This window comes from Leopardus geoffroyi, chromosome A3, assembly GCF_018350155.1.
Source record: "Leopardus geoffroyi isolate Oge1 chromosome A3, O.geoffroyi_Oge1_pat1.0, whole genome shotgun sequence".
NCBI classification, from domain to species: domain Eukaryota; kingdom Metazoa; phylum Chordata; class Mammalia; order Carnivora; family Felidae; genus Leopardus; species Leopardus geoffroyi.
Window position 1 is genome coordinate 796,995 of NC_059336.1, and position 22,137 is coordinate 819,131.

The window sequence follows — 22,137 nt, forward strand, 5'->3', positions numbered from 1 at the left end:
TTAGAAGTCGGGGCCTCCCAGCCACCCTGTCCCCTCTGTCCCGCCCATAAGCCAGCATTGGTGTGGCCTTCAGGGGACCAGCAACGGTGTCCCCATAAGGGGCTGGTTGGAAGCATCTGCGGCGGGGAGAGAGGGGAGCCTTCCCCTTTGGAGATGCGCCCCAGCAAGGGCTTCTGGCCTGGGCGGAGCGGGCGGCGCGAGGCGCTGTCCACGGTGCTGAGGGCCGGGAGGCAGGGTGCGGCAGAGCCCAGCGGGGACCGGGCCCGTGGAGCCCTCTGGACTGGGAGGATTCTTGTCTCCATGTGGTGGTCAGCATGGCCTGGGGGCCGGACACAGCATTCTCTCCAGGACTCTCTGGCAGCGTGTGTGGGACCAGGGCTCCTGCTGCGGGATTCAACCCCAAGGCCAGGCCAGGGTCCTCCTAACAGCCCCAGGGAGAAGACAGGCAGGGCCAGCCCGGGGCTCTGGTGGGGCAGGGTCCACTGTGCACCAGGGGGAAGGTCCCACGGGCAGGACCGGCTGGCAGGAGTGTTTCAGGGGCAGCCAGGGGGCAGGCACACCCCCCGACCGGAGGGAGGGCAGAGCCAGCGAAACAAGAACCACTAAATTCTGATTCACTCCTGATGGATGACAGGAAAATCGATGAGCTGAAAATGGATAGCTCTGAACCCTCCCCAGTCCCCAGTGTCATTGCGCCTGCCTGATCCACATGGTCATTGTTCCTTCTTCCCAGGTATCACCTACCCAAAAGCCTAGGGCCAGCCTCAAACACCTGGATCCTCTCAGCCTGAGCATGAAGGGTCCAGGCCAGGGTGGGGTTGATGGGTGGCACAACAGGGGCCCACTGTGGACCTGGCTTCCCTTATGCCCTTTGAGAGACATCAATCCACCCATCTCTCCATCCACCCGTCCATCCAACCATGAATTCATCCATTCATTCATTCATCCATGCATGCATTCGATCATTTACCCACCCATCCATTCACACACACACTCATTCATTCATTCACTCATGCACGCATTCAGCATGCTTACCCAGCCTCTGCTAAAAGCCAGGCAGTGTGTACAAAGCCTGCAGCCCCCCCTCTGAACTGACTTTGTTGGCAGAGGTGTGGTGTGGAGCAAGACCCACGTACAATGCGCAGTACGCTGTCTGGTGGACAGGAGTCCTAGAAAGAGAGACACAGCCTGGCCTTGGAGCAGAGTGTGGGGGAATGAGAGAAAAGACCCCTGAAATCTCCCTTCACAGTGGAGCCCAGATGGCACTCGTCGTATCCCCCCTTCCTCAGGGGTATTTGGGTTTTGAAGGGCCTGCCGTGGCCGACCCTAGAACGAATGGAAGGGTATTAGGCGCGGTGTCACCTGGGTGAGACAGAGGCTCGGGCAGGGCAGGCTGAGGCTGGTGACAGGTTGGAGGTCTTCTGAGGTAGTGGGAGTGCATGCAGGCTGAGCCCGCCAGCGCTGTCCCCCTCCTCACGGGGGGTCTCTGGAGCCCCCACTGGGTCCTGGGGCCGATGGCCCCTCCCTGGGGGCTCTCGCTGCCCCCCCCCCCCCCCCCCCCGCTCAGTCCAGCTCAGACTGGGCACCCAACTGGATCTCCCACCTTTAATTCAAATCCCTGTTTATGCCAACAACCGGTTACCATGGAAATGTCCTTGGGACAGGGTGGAGGGTGGAGAGGGCGATGGGAGGGAGGGCCGAGGCTGTTCCTGCAGAGACGACCTTCCACTTTTGCCGGTAGTAGTCCTTGGAGTTGGCGCGACACTGACTGGGGGTGCGTCTGGGAAGGGGCCTCTGAGGGGCCTGTTCCACATCCTTCCTCCCCTCGGCCCCCACCCGTGATCACCCTCGGGGGACACTCTGCTCCTGCCACCAAGGCCGTGAGACTCAGGGCCACGGGGGCGCCCCTCTCTCAAAGCTGGTCTCATTTGTTTGTGAATTTTTCCACTGAAACGGCCGACTCAGGAGCAGCTGGAGGGAGGGGCCTCGAGGCCCGGAGTAAGAGTCTAATTCAGCGGCCGCTACGATGATTACTAGGCTCCCACAAGGAGTGCTTTCCAGCCGGGTGCAGGTGGGGAGGGAGGACCTTGCAAATTAATGAGTGAGACCCGGTTAATCTCGCTGCATTAGCAAATCTGCAGGGAAAGCCAAATGAGGTTGGACAGATGTGTGTGAGCGTGCGCACGCCAGCCACGGGCCTATGTCCGCCAGAGCCCGGTCCCAGGCACCAGGAGAGACAGGCCTGCTGGCCTCTGCTGGGCTCTCGGGCTGAATTCACCCGTGGGAATGGCCATCAAGAGCCACCATCCTGGCTGCTGCGCTGGCCGAAGCGAAGGGGGCAGAGGGTAGAGGGGATTTAGCCTGGGCACTGCGGCAGGCTCCCGCCGAGAGCCAGGATCCCCTTTCCCTGTGCAGGTGTGCACCCCCTGCGGCCGGTCCTGCGCCTGCTGTGGGCCAAGACACCAGGCTGTCTCCCCCTGACCCAGGGCTCAGCCTGACCCTCCTCATGGGTCCTCGGGACTACGCTCCTCTGTGCCCCTTCTTCCAGGAAGCCTTCGCAGATTGGCCCAGCTCCCCGCACACCCCCTTCTCATCTGACTCCGGTCTGACAATTGCAGGAGCACCTCACCTCAACCAGTCCTGCGGGAGGAGCCGGAATGCAGGGGCGTGAGGGAGCATCCTCATCCCAAAAGGCGCACGTTTGCTGTGGGAGAGTGGGACAGGGCAAAGGTCACTTCATCAGTTAGTGACAAGCCTGTTTATGGCTCGCCTTCCTCGATTGCCAGCTGAGTGTAATGATGATGTCTGCTTCACAGAGACGCTGAGGTAGTTGGAACGGCATTCCAGAAGGACCCAGAGCATGACTGGCCTCTACTATTGACAAAGGAATGTGGGACTGACTGGGCCTAGACTGTCAAGCAGAACGCTGTTCTATTTGCTCTGGGACATGCAGAACAGGGGATTTCTCGAAATCAGACACAAAATCGGAGGCTCCGGGCAGGTGCTCCCATCCGTCCACCGGCACTTGTCACCCTCCCTGGTCCCCTCCCTGAGACCTGGGGATGAGGTGGCTCTTGCCTGGTCCAGGTGAGACACGGGTCAGCCGGGTGGGGGTGGGGGGGTCTGAAGGACAGCCCTGTGCTGGGCTGGGCAGTCCAGGTTCCCCAGAGGGCAGGCTTCCCTTAGCTCCAGGAAATGACAGACCATGGGGTGCTCCCAGGAGTCTGTCTCAGTAGGGACACAGGCCAGTCCTGGGACACACCATGCCCAAGGACTGAAGGTCCAGAAGCCAGGCGGCCTGGGCTGGAAACCCTCTGCTGGCCGGATGAGCTTGGGCACGTGGCCTAACCTGTCCATGCATTTACCTCCCGATCCGGATGCAGGGACAGCAAGAATCCACCTCACAGGGTGTAATGGGTGACAGCTCATCACCTCTGAGACTGGCCACTGACCAAAAGGGCTGAGCCTTTTGGAAGCTCTATTTGTAGGCAAGTGTGGGAGAGCCTGCAGAGAGCTCCCATGAGAAAAGCCCCTGGAGGTCTCAGAGCAGATGTGATGAGCTGTGCTGAGCTCAGCCTGGGCTCGGAGTGCAGGTGGGCTGGGGGGCAGGGGGAGATGGCGGGGCAGGGGCAGAAGAGATGGGGGAGGGGAGCCCAGCTGGGAGGGGCAGGGGGAGATGGGGAAGGGGTATGGGTTGGGGGAGGTGGGCAGGGGAGATGGGGGAGGGGAGCCCAGCTGGGAGGGGCAGGGGGAGATGGGGGAGGGGAGCCCAGCTGGGAGGGGCAGGGGGAGATGGGGAGGGGTCAGGGGCCCTTGGGACCATCGCCTGTGTCTGTCCGGGTGGGGAGAGGCGGAGGGGGCTCCTGACAGACATTCTACCCCCTCAAGGGCGGGCTCTAGGCCAGGGGCTCTCAGTGGAGCCTCTTCTCTGCTCCCCACCCTGACCCGAAGTCTCCTCCGGTGTGGGGGCTCCGGGAACTCCGCGCAGGGATGGCCGCCGGCGCCCTCTCCTCACCACGACCCGGGTTGTGTGGCACAAAGCGACCCCTCCCAACCCCCTCCGGGCACCTGCTGCGGGTCCGCGGCCACCTCGGCCCACTTGGGGGCAGACCCCCCTCCAGGGCACGGGGCACGGTCGCGCCAGGCACCTCGGTTGCGGCTGACATTGTCCACGACCGGCCCGCGGGCGCCGCTGGACTGTCCTCCAACCACCCCGGCCGAGACCCTCCGCCGCTGTCCGTGGCGCGCGCTCCAGGCCGGATCTGGAGGCAGCAAAGCGGCTTCGCCTGGGGCGGGGGCGTCAGGGTCCTTCCCTCTCCCCAGAAGGGCGAGCCGCGACGCCTGGGCTCCCCACTGGACGCTTCCCGGTCGGTCCGCGGGGGACAGGCTGATAAGGGGTGCCCCTTCCCGAACGAACGCCTCGCTGGGGAAGAAGACAAGGGGGTTGTGATTTCCAAACTGCGAAGCGGGGCGGGGGTGATGGAGTTAACCAGGCGCGAGCGGGGCGCCCCGAGACCCTGGGTGCGCGTCCCCCATCCAGGCAGGCGGCGAGGCGCCAGGATTGGGGACGGGGTGGGGGGCGGGGGTGGAGGTCGGCGTGTCTCGGTCCAGGAACCAGCCGGTGGCAGGATCCCCCAGTCGCACGCAGTGACTACGGGCCCCCGCCCCTGGCTCGGGCACGTCCCCGGCCCCGGGAGAACGACGGAAACTTTGCCCCGGAGCTGGCGGAGCGCAGCCTCCGCGCCCCCTCCCGGCCGGTGGTCCGCTCCCCCCACCCGCCCTCCTCCCCTCACGTCCTCGCCCGCTTCCCCCCTCCCCCCCTCCTCCCCCTCTCCCTCCTCCGTCTCCTCCTCGCCGGCTGGAGGCGGGCAGGTCCGGGCGCGGCCGCGCCGCCGAGCCCACAGCCCCGCGCTCCCGGCCGGGTCGCCGCCGCCGCCGCCGCCGCCGCCGCCGCGCCCCGCGGGAGGAGCGGCGGAACCAGGCCCAGCGGCCCGAGCGGCCCGCGCGGCGCGGGGGCATGAAGTTGGGCGCGCGCGGGCCTCGGAGCGGGGGCGCGGCGGAGACGGGAGCCGCCCGCGTCTAGAGCCCGCTCGGTGCGCCATGGAGCTCGGGGGCCCGGGGGCGCCGCCGCCGCCGCTGCTGCCGCCGCTGCTGCTGCTGCTGGGGGCCGGCTTCCTGCCCGGTAAGTTTCGGGGCGCTAGACAGGCCCCCCTTTCGTCCAGTTCAGGGCGGCCTCGGCTCTCCAGAGCCAGAGAAGGGGAGGCTCCTGGCTGCAGTCCCGAGCCGCGGGTGCGCGCAACGGGGCAGCGCGGAGGCTCCCCCACCCTAGACGCAAAGGCTGTCCTGCGGTGCGGACCGAGCCGGGCAAGGAAGGAGTTAACTCGCCGGCGAATGCGGGAGACAGGTTTGGGTGGGGGTGGGGGCTGCTGTTTGGGGAGCTGGACCCAGAAGCTCCAACTTGGGTAAAGAGAGGCGGGGCCCATCTCTCCCCCTCTTTATCCATTTGGCCACATTTTCATGCAGACACCCCCATGCCTGCTCCTGATTTGGGGGATCAGAGCGGTGGCTCCCGCCCTTGACCGCACCCCACCCGCACCTTTTCTGCTCCCCCAGGCTCAGTGGGACAGCCTAAGTCCCAGCCCCCTCCGCCTTCCCCTCCCCCCACCCCCTGGGCAGCCACCTTGTTATTCATAGGTTGGTGGGGGGAATTGAAGCTCCTGGCCTCCCCCGTGAGGGGTGGGCTATACCCTCCTGGTCCAAGGGACCAGGAAGAATAAGGTTGGGCTGGGGAGCTCTGGACTGAGAGTGAAGGGTCCCGTTGGTCACAGACCGACCTAGGAATGTTGGTGGACCCCCTTTTCACATCCTGTGTGTGACTTACAGGTGAGCTGGTACCCTGTTCCCCTCCCCAAATCCCCTGATGATGCAGTGGCCCCAGTGCAGGTGCCCAGGAGAGACAGAGACGTCCCCAGATCACAGACTGGTCAGCAAGGCTGGGCTGGGTCAGAGTGGCCCCTCCCAGGAAGCAGAGTGTGTGTTGGGGGGGGGGGGGTCACCCTTGACTCATGGAAGGCAGTCTGCGTGTCTGTCCAAGAACACAGGGTGCTGGAGTGGTCGTCCGGGTCTGGGTGGTAACTCAGGGTTGCTGGCAACTACAGGAAGCGGGCTGTCCGTCCCCCCTCCCCCTCTTTGGACGGGTCCCCAGTGTCCTGGAATCCTGTGGGTATCCCCACCTTGTGTTTTCAGAAGTCTGCTAGTAGCTGGAGATGCAGCCCCTCCTTCCGGAAGTCACGTCTGGCAGGGAGACTTACCCCAGTCAGCTCTTACCAGATCAGTTGTCTGTTTTGGGGGTACAGTGCAGGGTGCTTGAGGGGTCTGGAAAGGCTTCCCTGAGGAACTTACCCCTTTACCCAGAGGGTAGGAGGGAAACCGAGGCCAGAATAGGGCAGGATGTGCAAATGTCCTGAGGTGGATGGACCTGGAAGGAAGCCAGGGCCAGGTGGGAGGCCAGAGCGGGCAGCCGGTGGGCCCACCATCTTCCGCCCCTGAGCTGCACACCTTCCTGTCCCCATAGCAAGCAGCCACGTGGAGACCCGGGCCCACGCAGAGGAACGGCTGCTGAAGAAGCTCTTCGCTGGCTACAACAAGTGGTCCCGGCCCGTGGCCAACATCTCGGACGTGGTTCTCGTCCACTTCGGGCTGTCCATCGCACAGCTCATTGACGTGGTAGGTGCCGAGGGGGGGAAGCGGGGAGCGCTGGGCCTCGGCTGTCACACACCCGTCACACACCGCAATGGAGGTTCTGCCTGAGGGGTGCCCCTGCGCCCTAGAGGAGGCCGGCCTGGCCGGGACGCCTGGAGGGGCGGGGGGCTCCGTCTGCTCTCCGCGTGTGTCCAGCCCCGCCAGAGTCCTGCACACACGCCCTTGTGGGGGAGCCCAGGGGAAAGACGGGTTTTGTGCACCCCCACCCGGAGCTTTGCTCCCCGCCGCCCCCCACGTGGGAACCCACAATGCCAGAGTGTCAGCAGCAGGCCGGGGCCATGTCCTTCAGAAGCCAAGAGCAGAGCGTGCCTCTGGGGGGTGGGGGCACTTGCCCCGGCTGCGAGTGGTCAGGCTGCAGGAGGTTTTGTGAGTTGAGGGGCCGGGGGCTTGAGATGCGACCCTCGTGCCCCCTGGTCTAGGAGAGCCCCGCTACCCACTGGTCTGGAACACGGTGTCCCAGCAAGGCTCGGACAGGTTTGGGTGCATTTCTCTTCCTGGTTAGGGACCGAGGAGACTGCTGGGGCGGAGGGGGAGCTGGGGGTGCCGTCTCCAAATGGTCACAGCTCTGGAAGGGCAGGGGCATCCATTTGGGGTCGGGGCCCATCCTGTGGGGGAGATCTGACTGGGTAGTGGGTTCACTGGGGTGGGGGCCCAAGTACCTTGGAGGGGAGGCTCCAGCCCGGCCAGGAGGGGGCCTCGGGGAGCTTGGCTCGCTCACCACGAGGGGGCCCCAGGCCTACGGGGTCTGGAGGCCCTGATCCCAGACTGGTGCCGTGTGTATCCAGTGGCCACCGGTCTTTTCTCCCGTGACGTAGAAAGGCAGCCTGTCTGGCTTCCTGGGCAGCGTCTGAGAGGCTTTGGGAAGGGGGGACAGAAAGGGCTGCGTGCGGGCCCTGTGGGTAGGGAGACCCGGTCAGTCTACCTGTCCTCAGCGGTGTCCAGACTCAAGGCTTCCGGCCTCCTGGAGCCAGACCTCAAACTACGCCTGCAAAGTGCTCCTGGCTGAGGCACTGGGCTGGTGAGCCCTCGGAGGTCCCCAAACATGGGCAGAGGCGGCCCTTGGCTGCCCGCCGCTTAAAGTTCTGAGCCGGACCGTCTACCTGGGTTCCTCGGGGCACCACAGAGCCTCGGCTCCCAGTGCCCGGAAGAGCCTGAGGCCTGGGGCACATCGGCTCCAGTCCTGGTGAGGGATGTGCCTGGCAGGATGAGAGGAGCCCCCAGGCTCCTCTGTGTGCACCAGAGCTGGCCCGGGGCACGCCTGCACACGTGCGTGCTGATGAGCGGCCCGGTGGCACACGTCTGGGCCCCTCTCTGCCCAGCCCCTGCAGGGCTCATGCATTGGCTGCAGGGCTGTGTCTGGGCAGGGCGTGCTCATGTGTGTGAGCTCACACCTGCAGAAGAGCCGAGGAGTCCCTGGTGAGGAAGGAGGCCAGGCCCTGTCGCCTTGAAGCTCGTCCTGAGCCTGGGGAGGTCGGGGGGTGGGTTGGACGGGGTCCAGCAGGGGCAGGCTGTCCGCCGGGGGGCAGGGCAGGACTGGGGCCAGGCAGGGGCGTGATGGGCCAGTAAGCACCGGGCAGGACCGTGCTGCCGAGGTCATTGGACATTGTGTCCAACACCGGCTCCAGGGCCCGCTCGGGTCACACTTGGATGTGGGGGGACAGCCCTGCTCAGGCGTCTGGGTGGCCTGCCCCGGGTGGGTCTGGGGGAGAGCAGGATCAAGGGCGGTTCCTGGGGGCGGCAAGGGACACGGTCCCTTCTCCCTGAACTAGCCGGCTGGGAGCTTGTCCCCCGGGGAGGCAGGTGGGCAGGGGCCCAGGCCTGAGCCTTTGGGGACAAGACCCCACCCTGACCCTCGTCCGGGCACCGGACACCGTTCTGGTTTGGTGATCCTTCGGATTTCTTCGATTTCAGCGGTCTTTCCCACTGGCCTGTGTGTTCCTGGCACAGGGGGTTGTGGGGGGCGGGGGGGGGGATGTCAGGCCATCGCTGGGTGCAGAGAGCCTTGCTCAGACACTGCCCCCGGCACCCTGTGCCTCTCTACCTGGCCCCCTGCCCTCGGGACCCTGTGGGCAACGTGCACTCTGAGGGGGTCCTCCCCGAACCTTGGGCAAAGGGCCCACCTGGGGCCAGCCCCCTCCTAGGTGTGACCCATGGGGCTGGGGTGTGCTGTGGCCCACAGAGGCCGGCATCAGTGCCACAGGGCTCAGTGTGAGGCCCCGGGACTTCCCGTCCCAGACCCCCGTGTTCTGCACGGACCCCCGTCCCTGCTGCACTCCAAAAGACTCCATCACGTGTTGGGGTCTGACGGCCCAGAGGACGGTGCTCCCCAGCAGAAACGTGGCAGATGGCTCCTCCCCATTCACCGGTAGGGAATAAGGGGGGGGGGGGTGGTGAGGGCAGTGCAGGGCGGGGGCCACGGGACTTCTCAGGGTGTGTGGTCCAGCCTCCTCACCTGGACAGGTGACCACACTGTGACCTCGAGAGGGAACCGGCCGGGCCTCCTGCTCCCACCTCCCCTGTTCCAGCCCCTTACCTGTCCTCAAGGTGCTGAGGCTCTGGTCCTACAGGGCAAGTTTGTCGAGGGGCCAGCCTGGTGAGCGCGGGGCCTGTGCGAACCCAGCTTGCTTTAATGACGGTCGGCCGGAGGCGCAGGCGCCTGGTCACCTAGGACACACCTGCCCAAGGGCGGTCTAGAGCAGCTGGGAGGGTGGAGCACATTGGCAGGGTCCCCGGAGGGCGGCTGTCCTCCAGCAGCAGCCTGGGAGCCATCACACTCGCCATCTCACACGTCTGCGTGGCTGGGGGAGCGCCAGGCCCTGGCCGCCTGAGAAGTCAGGCAAGCCTTGTCCCCACTCTCCTTCTGGGAGGGTTCAGGGTCCTTGTCCCCACATTCTAAATCCCTTCGGGCTGACCATCCTGGGCTTGGTTGCCTCCAGGGACGGGGCACTCACTCCTTCTGAGGTCGCCTGCTTCCCGTGTTCAGCACAGGCCTGTCTTTGTGGGTGAGGAAAATACTCAGGGCCCAGAGAGTGGGGGGTGAGGGGGAGAGGGGGAGTAGAGAGAGAAGGAGGAAGGGGGGAGGGAGATGGAGAGAGAGACAGGGAGGCTCCAGTCACCCAAGGGAGTTACAACAATGGCCCTTCTCTGCGTCCCAGGATGAGAAGAACCAGATGATGACGACTAACGTGTGGGTGAAGCAGGTGAGCGAGTGCGGCCCCCTCCACCCCTGGTTCCTCCCCCCACACCCCTCCCTGCCTGTCCCTCCTCCCCTCCTCTTTCCCTCTCCCCCTCCCTCTCCCCTCCTCTTTCCCTCTCCCCTTCCCCCTCCTCTCCTCTTTCCCTCTCCCCCTCCCCCACACCTCTCCCCCACGGCCCTCCCCCTCACAGCTGTGGCTCCCCCCCCCCCCCCGCCTCCCCCTGCCCCCAGGAATGGCATGACTACAAGCTGCGCTGGGACCCTGCCGACTACGAGAACGTCACCTCCATTCGCATTCCCTCCGAGCTCATCTGGCGGCCGGACATCGTCCTTTACAACAAGTGAGCCCCTGGGAGGTTGGCGGGCAGGGGTGCAGGTACCCGTGTCCGGGTGCCAGTGATCCAGGCCATCCAGGCGCGAGCAAGAGGTGGTGGCCTGTGTGGGCCCCACTGTCGGGAGCCAGGGCTGAGGCCTCTGGAAGGGAAGGGGGGTGAGCAAAGCAGGAGACAAGGGCCCTGGGGGCTCTGTCCCTGGCTGGACCAGCCCCCCCCCCCCCCCCCCCCCCCCCCCCCCCCCCGGCCCCAGTCCTGCCCCAGGGCGACTGCAGGCCCCAGAGCTGCCCCCCTACCGGCCGCACTCACTGTCCCCAGCCGGGCAGCAGGTGGTCCCTTGCCACGCACACAACCACCCGGCCCAGCTCGGTGTCCCCAGTCCCCCTGTGCGGTCAGCCTTCCCAGCACCGGCACCTTCACGCTGCTGAGCGAGTGGCCCCCGGACGCCTCCCTGAATCTGTTCTTGGATGTGGTTGTTCTGTGCCAGGAAGCCGGTGCTTTCCAGGCACGGCCGTGGCAGGGAGTGGGCTCCAACTCCTCCTTTCCCGGGACCCTTGCAGGGGGATCCTGAGCCCGGGGCAGCCCGACGACGTCCTCCTCTGTCCCCGTGTCACTGCCGGGTCACAGCTGGGCTGTTTGTTCAGGCTCAGGCCGGGGCAGCAGCTCCCACAGCAGTTACAATTACGAACAAAGCAATGGCAGCACTTAGCTCCCCCCGGACCCCTGCCCTCCCCACTGCCAGACCCCAGCGGGCTGTGGTACAAAGCCCCTCCCGGGCCCCCGGGCAATGGGCCTGACCTATAAAACGTTGCTATTTGATTAAGAACGATTGGGCTCCTTTTCCAACTTAATTGATTCCAGTAATAACAGCGGGAGAGCTGGAGGGTTCTCCGAGATGCATTAGAGGGGGTCAGCTCCGTGAGGGGAAGGCTCTCTCCGCAGGGCACGGTCCTCTGCTCTCTACGACCAGCCCCTGCCGCCGCCCCAGCCCTCCCGGGGTCCCTGGTCTGCTCCCCACACCCCTCACCCCAGGACCTAGCACCACACCGTCTGAGTGGCGGATTCAGAGGATGCGCATCAGTGTCAGCGCCCTGGGCCCCCAGGGGAGCCTTCGTGCTGTGGTCACACCAGACCCTCCCTGGGCAGGACATGCTGGCTGAGAAGCAGCTCTGGGATCTGTACAGACCCCCCGAGACTGCAGCCCAGGATGGGGCTACACTCAAAGTCCCTCCTTGTTTCTCCTCCTTCGGGGTCCCTGGGGGAGGTAGCTTCTCTGTGAGGCTGTGGTCGGCACAGGGGCTTTGTCTGCGCAGGGCTGCGCTGGTGGGCGAGGAAGGGTCCCGGAGCCGGTGGCCGATGGTGGCCAAGCCACGGCCACCAGGAGGGCTCGTTTCCAGGGGCAACGGGAGGCCGCTGACCAGGCCGCTGTCCACTTGAGTGTGGCCGGGTGGTCGCCCTGGGCTACTGGGTGAGGGGAAAGAGGGGGGGCAGCTTTCTGGTAGCTTTGGGGAATCCCCTTGGTTGGAGGCCGTGCTGTCTGTCCACTTGGGGGCTTCTCCATGTGAGCCCTTGGGGGCAGAGTGTCTTGCAAGGCCTCTTACACGCAGCACCACACGGATGGGGGTTCGCGGGGCCTGGAGCGGGGGGCCTGGACGGGGGGGCCCGGACAGGCTGGGATGGCGCCCCTGCTCTGCCGTAGAACGTGCTCGGGCTCTGCCCGTCCAGTCCCAACGTCCACGCCCCTCGGCTCCCCGGAGGCACAGCCCTGCTGGACGCCTGCCGTGGAACCAGACACCCCTGGCGCCGGGCCTCGCCCCTGCACCGCCGGGGCCTCGGGGCCGGGCCGGGAAGACGTTGGACCCTCCGGGCCGCCTTCTGAGATCCTCTGCTTCCTCAAGACGCGGCCAGGCTGCTGCACATCAGGGAGCATGTCCACCCGCAGGCCCAGGCCACAGGTCCAGACGAGCACGGCCTCCTGGGAGGCGTCTTGGGGATCTGAGCCGGGGCTGGGCCGGGCCAGGAGACGGGGGCCTTGCGGCTGGGGGCACGTGGGGGCGTGGCCGCAGGGGTCAGCGGGCTGTGTCCCAGGAGAAAACTCCGATCCTGTCTGTGGGCATCAAAACCCAGAGGCCTGGGTGCAGATTCCCAGTTCCTGGGGTTGCTTTCCGTGAACTTCTGGAACATTCCCTGCCCTGCCTGGAGGATCAGGGCTGCCGGGCTCACGCCACCGACTGGAGCCTCTGATCTCCGTGCAGAATGTTTGCTGAGTGGCGTTGGTTCATTTGCTTTGTGCCTCAGAGGGGCAAGGCTTTGGGTTTGGAGGGATGTTGCCGAGGGAGGACAGTCTTGCGTCATCCTGCCGGGGAGAGAGCCTCAGCCCCAGGCCAGCGTCCAGCGGCCCCCAGTGGAAAGCCCTGCCCCTCTTCGTGGGGATGCATTTGCGGGTCTCCACCTGCCACCGACCTAGACGTCAGCTAGGAAGGGTCACGGAGGTCATGGGATCGGGTTGGTGCCCACTGAGAGCACGGTGCGGGGGGGGGGGGGTCTCTGAGCTGGATGCGGGGGACGGGGAGGTGTTCACTGGGGCTGCGGGCTTCTAGGCCCGGGCTGAGTGCACCCGCGGTGGGTGTGGGAAGCAGGGGTGTGGGCCGGCAAGGAAGGCTGGGCTCTGAGCCCTTGGTGGGCACCTGACCCACACCCGGGGCTGAGCAGCTGGTGTCGAGGGTCTGGGGTCTGCCGGCAGCTTCTCTGGCTGAGCTGCTGTGCCAACAGGTTGTGGTGAACCCCCACCTCCACGGTCTTCGAGCCACTGTCCTTGGGGCTCCGTGGGGCCGTGGGGAGGTTCCCTGCCAGCCCTTCAGAGCCAAGCCTGGGGCTGCCGCTGTCTCCACCTGCTCGTGGCCACCACGCCTCGGGGAGACTGAGGCCAGGAGAGTGGTGACACTGGCCGGGGACCCCGCTGGCAACCAGGGGCTTCCAGCCACAGAGGAGAGCAGGGCCGACTCCAGGAGCCGATGAGGTTCCTGGGCCCCACTCCACACTCGTGGAGACAGTGAGGCAGACGCTGCTGTCTGGGAAGCCTGGGGTCACAGACAGTATCCCCCCCCCCGGCCCTGTTCTGTGCCCACTCGGCCTGTGGACAGGAGCCAACACCCGCCCCCGGCCAAGGGCGAGGCAAGAGGGCGGATGGCCAGGGCCTGGCCCTGCCGTCTCCTGCTCATGTGGCCTGGGGTCCTCGCCTGTGCCGGAGGGGAGTAACCTCACCTGTGAGTTGTGGGGGTAACAGAGAGAGAGTAGCAAAGTGCCCAGTGGTGCGGGCGCGCCTGGTCTGGGGCAGGAGACGGTGACCAGACAGGCCCTCGCCCCGCTTGGCCCAACCCCCTAGGTGACCTACAGGGGACCAGGCCCAGTCCCCCGAGACCCTGCGGAGTTCTGTGCCCTGGTGCCCGCAGCCATTTTCACGTCCGTGCCGTCATGTGCACGGGGTGTGGGTGGGGGCCAGGACCCTCTGAGGAGCCGTGCCCTTTGCCCTCCGCCCCGGGCCGTGGGGAGGGCCCCCCTCGCCCTCACACCGGGGACGGGAGCTCCCCGACCTCGGACCCTTGCAGGGACCTGACCCCCCTTTAGGCTGCCCGCGGGCCCTGGCCCAGACTAGTTCCTGGCTCCGGGACAGAAACGGACCGGCTGCCAGGCCCCCCGCCCCTGCCCCGGCGCAGGGCCCCCTCCCTGCCTCTCCCCCCCAAGGGATCGCCGCCAAGCCGCGTGTCCCCCCAGGGTAGGGGTGATAAGCCGAGGCAGGTGGCTGACCACGACGCGCCCGGGGGGGGGGGGCCCCCAGCCCCGCCCTGCCCTCGGGGGCCGCGCCCGTGAGCCGGGAGCGGTGCCGGGGGGGGGGGGGGGTCTCACGCCCCTCTCTTCCTGCGCAGCGCGGACGGGGACTTTGCGGTCACCCACCTGACCAAGGCCCACCTCTTCCACGACGGGCGGGTCCAGTGGACGCCCCCGGCCATCTACAAGAGCTCCTGCAGCATCGACGTCACCTTCTTCCCCTTCGACCAGCAGAACTGCACCATGAAGTTCGGGTCCTGGACCTACGACAAGGCCAAGATCGACCTGGTGAACATGCACAGCCGCGTGGACCAGCTGGACCTGTGGGAGAGCGGGGAGTGGGTCATCGTGGACGCCGTGGGCACCTACAACACCAGGAAGTACGAGTGCTGTGCCGAGGTCTACCCGGACATCACCTACGCCTTCGTCATCCGGCGTCTGCCCCTCTTCTACACCATCAACCTCATCATCCCCTGCCTGCTCATCTCCTGCCTCACGGTGCTGGTCTTCTACCTGCCGTCCGAGTGCGGAGAGAAGATCACGCTGTGCATCTCCGTGCTGCTCTCGCTCACCGTCTTCCTGCTGCTCATCACCGAGATCATCCCCTCCACCTCCCTGGTCATCCCGCTCATCGGCGAGTACCTGCTGTTCACCATGATCTTCGTCACGCTGTCCATCGTCATCACCGTCTTCGTGCTCAACGTGCACCACCGCTCCCCGCGCACGCACACCATGCCCGCCTGGGTCCGCCGGGTCTTCCTGGACGTCGTGCCCCGCCTGCTCTTCATGAAACGGCCGTCGGTGGTCAAGGACAACTGCAGGCGGCTCATCGAGTCCATGCACAAGGTGGCCGGCGCCCCGGGCTTCTGGCCCGAGCCCGAGGGGGAGCCCACCCTCACGAGCGCAGCTCGGAGCCAGGGCCCCTCGCCCTCCTCGCCCGCCCCGTCCTCCCGCGGCCCCCTGGACGAGCCGGCCAAGGCCCAGGCGGCCCGCAAGCTGCCCGCGGACCAGGTCCCTGCCCCGCAGCCCTCGGAGGCTGAGAACGGGAGCCCCTGCCCCTCGCCTGATCCCTGCCACCCGCCCTCCGGCACCCGGGCCCCGGGGCTCGCCAAAGCCCGGTCCCTGAGTGCCCAGCACGTGTCCAGCCCCGCCGAAGCCGCGGAGGACGGCGTCCGGTGCCGGTCTCGGAGCGTCCAGTGCCGCGTTCCCCAAGACGATGCCGCCTCCCAGGCCGGGGGCCCCGTGGCCGGCTCCCCCACCTTTCTGAAGGCCGGCTCGGCCGAGCTCCCGCCTCCAGACCAGCCCTCTCCGTGCAAGTGCAGGTGCCAGAAGGAGCCGTCCCCAAACGCCGCGCTCAAAGCCCGCGGCACCAAAGCCGCGCCCCGGCACCTGCCCCTGTCCCCGGCGCTGACGCGGGCCGTAGAGGGCGTCCAGTACATCGCGGACCATCTGAAGGCGGAAGACACGGACTTCTCGGTAAGTTTCTGCCCATGGCTGTGTCTGGAGGTGTCCCTGGCCGGACGGACGCTCTCTGCCTCTCTTTCGTCTCCGGAGGAGGGAGCGGCCAGGGAAAAGTCCAAAGGCCGGGGCCCGGACCCAGGCTACTGAGCTCTGGGACGCACGCACCTCGAGCCCCGACCCTGTCCTGTTCTCTATTCCCTGAACGTCTGACGCTGGCGGGAGGTCCCAGGGGTGGCACTGGCGCAGGTGGCCCAGAGCGTCTAGCGGAGAGTGGACCGCAGGGGCGTCCTTGCTGTTCAGGACACAGGGATCCTGCAGACAGAAGGCAGGCCCAGGACGTCTGGGCGCTATTGCTGGCCTCCAGGAAAGCCCTGTCCAAGCGGGGCGTGGGCTTCTGGGGAGGGGCTGGGGGTGGCTGGGCCCCGGGGCGGAGGAGGAGGAGTAGGGAGAGGGCAGGACTGGGGTCTGGGGCACAGCCCTGCCTCTTCGGCCAGCACCCCACATGTCAAGCTGGGAGTCGTGGGCGAAGGGGCTCTATCGCTGGCCTGGCTACAAGGACCTGGGGACCCCGGGACCCCAGCTGTGGAGGAGCGCAGTCACCCGCAGGGATCGGAGGGCGCCCTGACAGTGTCCCCAGTCCCTCGGCTGAGTGTCAGCCCCTAGGGCTGAGATAGGACTGCCACGCACCTGTTGTGCTCGGCTCACGAAGGAGAGGTTACTGGATGTGCCCGGGACGCCCCGCTGGTGGGCACTGGGCCCAGGGACGGGCCATCTCTGCCTGACCCCCACCGCTAGGGAACGTTCCTTTTTCCTTGTAGTGATGCTTGTCCACCCGTCCCAGCTCAGACTTGGCTGAAATCTCAGGACCTCATGTAGTCAGGAGTGAGGTGGGGACATCTGTAAGGTCAAAGCACAGGCAGAGGAAGTGAGAGGGGTCTCTGGCCCTGGTCAGTCTGCTGGGCCGCTATTTGCTGGTCAGCCTGGGGCCTGACCTCTGCCCTGCTGCATTGACCTTGCCCTTGTCAACTGTGTCCTGCCCGCCGGTGCTGCTGCTGCCGTGATGGGGACGCTGCTGTCCCTGCCTGCACCTTGGGTAATGGCCCCTGATTGTTTATGGGACACGTGTGGCCCCAGGACCATGTGCCCCATGGCTGAGTGAGCCCTGGAGAGGATCAGGGGTGCTGCCTGCACAGCACATCCCGGTTTCCTAGGTACCCTGCTGAACCTCAAGAGGCTGTGAAGCTGTTCTGGAGGTTTCCAGAAGGTTCTGCCCTGGACCCCATTTTGCTGCCAGCTCTTAAAGAACAGATGGTTCCCTAACTCGATGTGGGGGTCCGAGCACTGCTGGGGGTCCGAGTACTGCTGGGGGATCCGAGCCCTGGTGGGGAGTTGGAGCACTGCTGGGGGTGGGAGCACAGCTGGGGGTGGGAGCACTGCTGAGGGTCCGAGCTGGGGTCCGAGCTGGGGGGTGGGAGCACTGCTGGGGGTCCAAGCTGGGGTCCGAGCTGGGGGTGGGAGCACAGCTGGGGGTCTGAGCACTGCTGGGGGTCCGAGCTGGGGTCCGAGCTGGGAGTGGGAGCACAGCTGGGGGGTCCGAGCAGTGCTGAGGAGGGACTGATGCCGTTAGAAGTGGAACCAGAATCCTCAGGGAGCCCAGCGGCTGGCGGTGCCTGTCTGGAGGGGGCCTGGCCCGTCCTTTATCCGCATCGCGGGTCTGGCCGCCACGACCTGGTTCTGGTTTGGGAGCATCGCCAGGCTGCCTTGACGAGGACGGGCCTTGGACGCTCTGGGCGGCTTTGTCCGCGAGGGCCTTTCATCCGCAGGATGGGGGACGGGTGCGGGGGGATCAAAGACAAAGCGGACGCGTGTGTGTGTCTCAGCCTCCCTGGAACGGAGGGTCCCGGATGGACTTCTTATTTATAAGTGGCCTTGCTTGCCCTCCGGCTTCGGTTTGCTTTGAAACCCTCAGGATGTCTCTGATGACTTGAGAAATCAGAGCAGAAAATGGCAGCGAAGGGCCCTCTGTACCCTCCACACCCCAGAACGAGGGCTGAGCCCACCCCTGCCCAGGCTGCCCACCCGCCCAGCCCGCCACCGCTTGTGCCTCTCGGAGCCTCTGCCCTGGGCTGCCCTCTGTGCCTCAGGGTCCCCACCGGTGCGTGGACAGCACTGCCTCCTTTCTAAAGGTGAATGGCCGCGGGTGATGTGCCCTCTGGCCTCCGTGTCCGGGACCTCCGCTCAAGCCAGGGCATCCTCACCACCTCTGAGGAGCCCTCCACTCCTGCTGTCGTGCCCCACTCCGAGCCTGCCCGCAGTGCCCTGGTCTGCCGTTTGCTTGTCCCCCCCACTCCCACCCAGGGACCTTAGAGACAGAGCTAAGAGACCCCGCTGACTCAGGAGGGCAGCTGGCCTGTGAGCACCGCCCCTTGGAACAGGGTGGGGGGGAGTGCAGGGCAGCTGGGCCTCGGCCGTCGCCTTCTGGACGTGGTCCACTGCGGGGGAGGCCCCGAGGGTGCTCCCGGCCCTGGCCCTGAATAGCTGAGGCCTGTGGGCATCCCCTCTCTGGGCCTCACTTTCCTCATCTGCAAAATGGGGGCACACCTGATGCTCTCCATGGTGTCCGTCCCAGCTTTGGTGAGGTGAGAGCAAACGTCACCATAAAGCAGCCTGGCTGCTGGGGTCCCAGAGGCTCTCCACCTCCCTGGCCCTGGGGCTTCTGGCCAGGCAGGTGAAGTCAGGTGGGCCAGAGCACCAAACCCCAGGCCCGGCCTGCAGGATGCGTCTCTGAGCCCCTCCTGCTCAGCTCAGCAGGCGGTCACCCTGATTACCTGGGTGTCCAGGAGGGGAAATGGAGATCCTGCCGGGAAAAGTACCAGGTTCTGGAAGGTTTTCGCCGTCTGGGGGCCTGAGGGCAGTGGGCTGGGAGTGACCACACGCGTCTGTGTTTGCAGGTGAAGGAGGACTGGAAGTACGTGGCCATGGTCATCGACCGCATCTTCCTGTGGGTGTTCGTCCTCGTCTGCCTGCTGGGGACCGCGGGTCTCTTCCTGCCCCCGTGGCTGGCCGGCATGATCTAGCGGGACGGGGGCCAGGCGCCCGCAGCCCCAGGTCTGTGCCTGGCTGTCCTAGGGGTTCCTCAACTGCGTGGGGTCACAGCATTTGCCAGATTGTCCCCCTGTTTTCTGCCTACTGTGAGACAGCCTTGGAAAGGGTCACTGCACCCCGGGGGAGCCGGTGCTGGCTCGGTCCTGCTGAGACCTGCCTGGGGGGCGGCCGGGCTGGAAAGGACGGCTAGGAAATGCCTGTTCTTGTCTGGAGGGCGGGTCACCGCCTACGTCTTATTAAAGTTTATCTGGAGCATGGTGACACGTTGGCTTCCTGCCCAGGACACGCGTCCGACCACTCAGCAAGCAGCTAGCAGTCCCGACTGTCCCGAGGGCCACGACCTTCCGCCACCGTCAGCCCCCAATTCCCCTCACCCCTGTGGGATCACGGAGGCCCGGACATCTGCACCCCCACCCACCCACCAGCGTCCTCGGGCTGGCTCTCTTGGCCCCCGCAGAGGCCAGGCGGCAGACTCTGGAATCTCATTTGCCAGGGGTGGGTCCAAGCAGGGATGGGTGGGTCCAAGCAGGGATGCTTTGTTTTGTTTTATTCTGGGTAGTGATAATGCAAGTTCTGGGCCAGCGTGCAGGGGAGTCTAGCGACAGGCGCCCCATGGGCACAGGTACCCTTCGCACCAGCGACTCTGGACATCTGTCTTCCTGGGGTCCTGGGAAGTCCTGGGCAAGCATTTGCAGACTCCCAGTGGACACGGGTAGTGGTGAAGGTCCCGGGGCAGTGTCCAGTGTCCGGGGTCCCTGACCTCCTGTGGGTCCCCTCTGTACACAGCCCCTTGGGAGACCCTCTCTGAAGCACAGGCTCGGTGGCCATGGTGAGGGTGCCTGAGGACACCTTGCCCGGGCTGACTCTGGGACCCTCTGCAGTGTGGTCCCAGAGAAATGTCCTATGTGAGGGGCCCCCACAGGCCTCCCGGCCCTGGCTTTCATCCCGCGGCCGGCACAGCCGAGGAGCCACAGCTGGGGGACCCGGTGTCATTCCCCCGCCCCGCCCCAAGGCGACGTCAGTAGTATCCCCGTGACCCTGGGGAAGTGTTGCCCCGGGGGGGCGTGGGGGGGCACGTGCTGTCCCTGGGCTCTCCCGCTTTCTCCGGAGCCCTTAGGCCCCGAGTGCCGGGGAAGCGGGGGAGGACAGTGTATTCAGAGGCCACCGGAGGCCAAGGAGTCTGTTCCTCATGTTGATGGTCAAAATGGTACCTCCCAGACCCCCTGACTAAAGGGGTGCCGTGTGGCAGGTAGGAGCTGGGCCTGGAGCCCCGCCTGGCCCGCGAGGTCCTGGGTCCGGAGGTACTTGGCGGCCTGGAGAGAAGAGTCCCGTTCGGAACCCAGCACAGACCAAGCATGTGGTCCGAGGACTGGTCGCCGCCCAGGCCCGGTCGCCGGTCCCGGTCGGCCGTGGTGCCGGGGCACAGCCACACCCTCACCCGCTCTGTGAGGCGCCTGTGACGCGGACCCCGACTGGGGCCGGAAGGTCCTCGCGCCCAGGAGCGGGATAGAGACCCGAGGCTCTGAATGTCCCGCCCCATCTGCCCGGCTCTGCCCGGCACCTGCCCGCCGGGGGCCGTCCGGGCGGCCTTCGCAAGAGGCGGGTGTCACATGTCGTCCCCTCAGTCCTGACGGCGTCGGACCCGGCTCCAGATGTGCGGCGGTGGTGGCGGGAGGGTCCTGGCGCTGGCCCAGCCGCGGACACTCGTTTCTGGATCAGGAGAGACCGCGGAGCCGCTGGGACAGACACGCTGCCTTTCCCTTCCCTGTTTTTGTTTCTTTGTGGAGCTTTTTTGAGACTCAATAAATAATGTCAGAAAATCACACACAAAAACCTAAGTACCGGGTTCCCCTCGCGCCAAATGAGGGGACGACGCACACTATTTTGTCGTATTTGCCTCCAGGGTTTTGCTTTTGGGATCGAGGCAGATTTCGCATGTGACCAAAGTGCACGATCTCAGCCCTCACCTCGGGGGGTTTTATTAGACGAGACGCCAAGGACCCGGGGCTCCGCTCCGCACTCAGGGCGCCACGGTCGCCCGGAAAGCCCACCGGGCCCCTTCTGGTCGTGAGTGGAGCCCTGCGGCACGGGGTCCACGGGCACCGCCGAGACCCCTCGTGGTCCCGGGTCTGCCGGTAAACGCAAAGGAGCTGCTCAGCGCTGTTCTCCGCCCGAGCAAACGGAAACGCGTTTTCTTGCCCGTCACCTGTGAGCAGACCGTCCTTCCCGTTTTCGAGGATTGTGGCTCAGGCCGCCGTGACCGCACAGGACCGTGCCCTGAACTCTCTTCGTATTCACCACGTTCTTATGCTCTGTATCTTGTGACGTTTGGCATCTCGGGGGCCTGAGGACAGACGCCCCCCGGGGCCAGCCCGTTTTGGGGGTGGTGGACATTTGCCTGGAGCGGGACATGTGTGTGCCACACTCCCTCCCACCCCACCCCCCACCCCCGCCTGGGGCCAGGCGTCACCACCGGCCACTCCGAGCAGCTACTCCCCGCCGTGACACCGAAGTCACCCAGGGCCAGGTCCCAGGCAACGAGGGCGGCTCTGTGCGCCCTGCCCTGCAGGTCCCTGGCCCAGGCCTTCCCCTCAGCCTGCCTGGTGGCCCTGTGGGCGTGGCGTGCCCTCTTGGGAAATTGAGTCAGATCCTTCTTTCAACGGCACTGGTCTCTCCGTGGCATCACATGGTCACCTGCACCAGCTGAGACGGGGCACAGAGAACTGTGGGCGCGCACGTGTGCGAGGTCCAAAGCGACCGTGCACCTCCCCCTTCTCGCCAAGTTCCTAAGTCCCTCGACGGCACCTGGGGCAGCAGACCAAGCTGGCCAGGGCACGTGGACACGCCCTGTGGCATGTGGCCCGCAGCGGCAGGCCTGGGAGTTTCCATGGAGACCTTGTGGCCCACAGAGCAGAAACTGCTTAGTACCTGAACCTTTACGGGCCGGGCCCGTGGTCCCAGCGTGCGTCCCCACATCAGTGACCACTGACCTTTCCTACGGTCCTGTGCTCTGGGACTTTTTATTCTAGAGTTTTCCCTTTGCATCTGAATAACAATGGTAAGTTGGGGGTGGGGTTCCTGCCGGGTTCCCACAGATCATGCCAGATGCTGTCCACCCGGCTGGCAGGGGTCCCATCCCTCAACTGCCGCCGCGTCTGGATACCTGCCTGTCGCACGGGTGTAGCGACAAGGGCGTAGCTTGACCTGTTTTCTCTGGCTGACCGTGCAGCCAGCCCCCAGCCCCCAGCCCCCAGGCATCCATTAGTCCTGCCTCTTCTGGAATTTCCCGGAGAGGGGATCACACAGTGTGCGCTCGTGCCAGCTTCCTTCCCTCAGCCTGAGTCCACGCTCCATCCACGAGCCACACCGGCCGCCGTCGGCGTGTCCCGGCTGCCCTGTGGGTTGCTGTGGGAGGATACACCGGTCTTTCTTTATCTGTCTCCCAGTCGATGG

General features: G+C 65.9%; 1 protein-coding gene across 2 annotated transcripts; it reads left to right on the top strand.

Annotated features, from left to right (window-relative positions):
* The first annotated feature begins 4,856 nt into the window (after positions 1-4,856).
* Positions 4,857-18,945, top strand: CHRNA4 (cholinergic receptor nicotinic alpha 4 subunit). Of its 2 annotated transcripts, XM_045443971.1 has the most exons (6): positions 4,857-5,182; positions 6,575-6,726; positions 9,918-9,962; positions 10,190-10,299; positions 14,217-15,594; positions 18,531-18,945. In XM_045443971.1, exons 1-6 carry the CDS (start codon positions 5,101-5,103, stop codon positions 18,654-18,656), a joined length of 1,893 nt encoding a protein of 630 aa, XP_045299927.1. In that variant the 5' UTR covers positions 4,857-5,100; the 3' UTR covers positions 18,657-18,945. The 2 variants fall into 2 exon arrangements, with proteins under 2 accessions (XP_045299927.1, XP_045299928.1); XM_045443972.1 differs by lacking the exons at positions 4,857-5,182; positions 6,575-6,726; positions 9,918-9,962 and having other exon boundaries at positions 10,207-10,299; positions 14,353-15,594.
* The last annotated feature ends 3,192 nt before the right edge of the window (positions 18,946-22,137 follow it).